At 47.6% G+C, this 2,273-nt stretch overlaps 1 protein-coding gene across 1 annotated transcript in view; it reads right to left on the bottom strand.

Annotated features, from left to right (window-relative positions):
* USHBP1 (USH1 protein network component harmonin binding protein 1) overlaps positions 1-2,273 on the bottom strand; it is a 19,056-nt gene that overhangs the window by 3,966 nt on the left and 12,817 nt on the right. Inside the window, exon 10 of the mRNA XM_014587301.2 lies at positions 2,074-2,273. This exon is cut by the window's right edge and continues 2 nt beyond it. Coding sequence (XP_014442787.1) covers positions 2,074-2,273 — 200 coding nt within the window. The remainder of the gene's footprint in view (positions 1-2,073) is intronic.

Raw genomic sequence — 2,273 nt, 5'->3', positions numbered from 1 at the left:
CCCTTTGCTTCTCTCTCTGTCTCTCTCTCTCTCTCTCTCTCTCTCTGGTCACATTAAAATAAATGAATGGATAAATTAAAATTTTCTTTAAAAAATAAATGTTTTAAATAAATAATAAATTTTTAAAAAATAAATTTATTTCCCTGACAAGGGAAATAAATAACAGAGAACGTCACGGACCGAAGGCAATCCGGGAGGGCTTCCTTGAGGAGGTGATGTCTAAGCTTAGACCTACAAGAGGTTGGAGACTATATAAAATAAAGAGGGGGGGCCAACAGGTGATATGGCAGGGTGGTTAAGGGGGCTGGACTCCCACGTAGCTGACAGGGGTCGAGTCCCAGACCCTAGCAAGAAATCACCTCCAGAGGGAGATGGCCACGCTGCAATCCCTTCTCCATTATTTTCCTCTCAGGATTTTAGGCACACACACACACACACACACCCAGCATGAGTTTTAAGCCGCCAGGTCTGGGACTTGAACCACAGTCAAATGTGTGGGAGTCCAGTGACGTAACCAGTACACCATCTGTGGGTTCCCCACCAGAGTGATTTTCAAGCCACCTGGTCTGGGATTCAAACTACAATAGTCAACATGGGAGTCCAGCACCTTCACCACCACGCCATCTGCTGGCCCACTCTGTTTCTTTATAAATCACCCACTCTTGGGTATTTCTATTAGCAATGTAAAAATGGACTAAGGGGGCCAGCAGGTGGTATGGTGGTTAAGGGTGTTGGACTCCCAGGTGGTAGACCATGGTTCAAATCCTGGATCTGGTGGCTTACTGTCTTGCTTTCTCTCTCTCTCTCTTTCTGTCTCTCCCTCTCTCTTTCTCTGGTCAAATTAAAGTAAGTAAATAAATACATAAATAAACTTTAAAAATGGACAAAGATACTGGTGTCCCCGGAAAGGACACATCCTTACAAAGTCTTAGAGGTGGGAAAATTGACTCAAAATGCCGCACTAAGAAGCCTGAACTGGGGCAGGGTAGACCAGCAAATGACGTATCAGTTATGTCAGTGGACTCACACATGGCTGATTGGGGTTTGAATCCCAGACCCGGTGGCTTCAAAATCACACCGGGCGCATGTGCGTGCGTGCCTAAGATCCCGAGAGGAGAATGGAGGAGAAGGGATTGCGGCGTGGCCATCCCCCCTAGGGGGTGATTTCTCACTTTCTGTCTCTCTCTCTCTGTAGCGAGTGCATGCACCCTATAGCAAAAACCTCTCCATAACAAAAAATTGAATTATTGATTTCATTTTATGTATTATTATTTTATGTATTATTTTTAATTTTTTAAAAATTTGACCAGAGAGAGAGTAAAAGAAAGTAAGAAGGCAAGCCACCAGATCCAGGACTCGAACCCTGGTCAGCCATGTGGGAGTCCAACACCTTCACCATGCCACCTGTCGGGCTCCAAGCAAAATATATTTTTAAAATAATTATTAACTTTTTTTTTTTGGAGAGTTTTTTTTTTTTTTTTTTTTTTTTTGGGTGTGGGGGTTAGACAGACAGAAAGAGACAGACAGAAAGCAAGAAATCACCTCCCAGGGGGGATGGCCACACCGCAATCCCTTCTCCTTTATTCTCCTCTCGGGATCTTGGGCACGCACGCACACGCGCATGGTGTGAGTTTAAGCCACTGGATCCAGGACTCCAACCGTGGTTGACTACATGGAAGTCCAGTGACATAGCTATTACGCTAACTGCTGGTCCCTAAAGAATTACTATTTAACTTTTTAAATTTAATTATTTTAATTTGACCAGAGAGGGACAGAGCGTGCACCAGAGAGAGAGAGAGAGAGAGAGAGAGAGAAAGCCTCCAGGTCCGGGACTCGAACCACAGCCATGTGGGAGTCCAGCACCCTTATCCACCACATAACCTGCCAGCCCACCAAGCAAAATATTTTTTATAAATATGCAAAATAACCTTGGTGTGAAGCTTAAACTATTCAACTGATTCCTTTGAACAAAAATAAAAACGGAAGCCCCAGAGGGCGTGGCCGAGCTGGCACACGTAGGCAGTAGTATGCTGCTATCCCTGCCAGGTCCACGCCCGGCGCAGGGGGGCTCACCTGCACCGCCTCCTCGTCCCCGCTGCTCGCGCCTCCACTGCTGTCTTCGCCACTGCTGTCCGCCCCTGCGTCCTGGAGTTGTGCCCGGTCCCACTGCAGCTGCTCCAGCACCAGCGCGAGGGCCGGACCCTGGGCTCGGAGGGCGGCCTCCCGGAGCTCCAGGCCCCGCTTCTTCCGCCGCAGCAGCTGCAGCCGGAGCC

This window comes from Tupaia chinensis, unplaced genomic scaffold, assembly GCF_000334495.1.
Source record: "Tupaia chinensis unplaced genomic scaffold, TupChi_1.0 Scaffold000201_1, whole genome shotgun sequence".
NCBI classification, from domain to species: Eukaryota; Metazoa; Chordata; class Mammalia; order Scandentia; family Tupaiidae; genus Tupaia; species Tupaia belangeri.
This window is presented reverse-complemented; position numbering and strand designations above follow the sequence as displayed.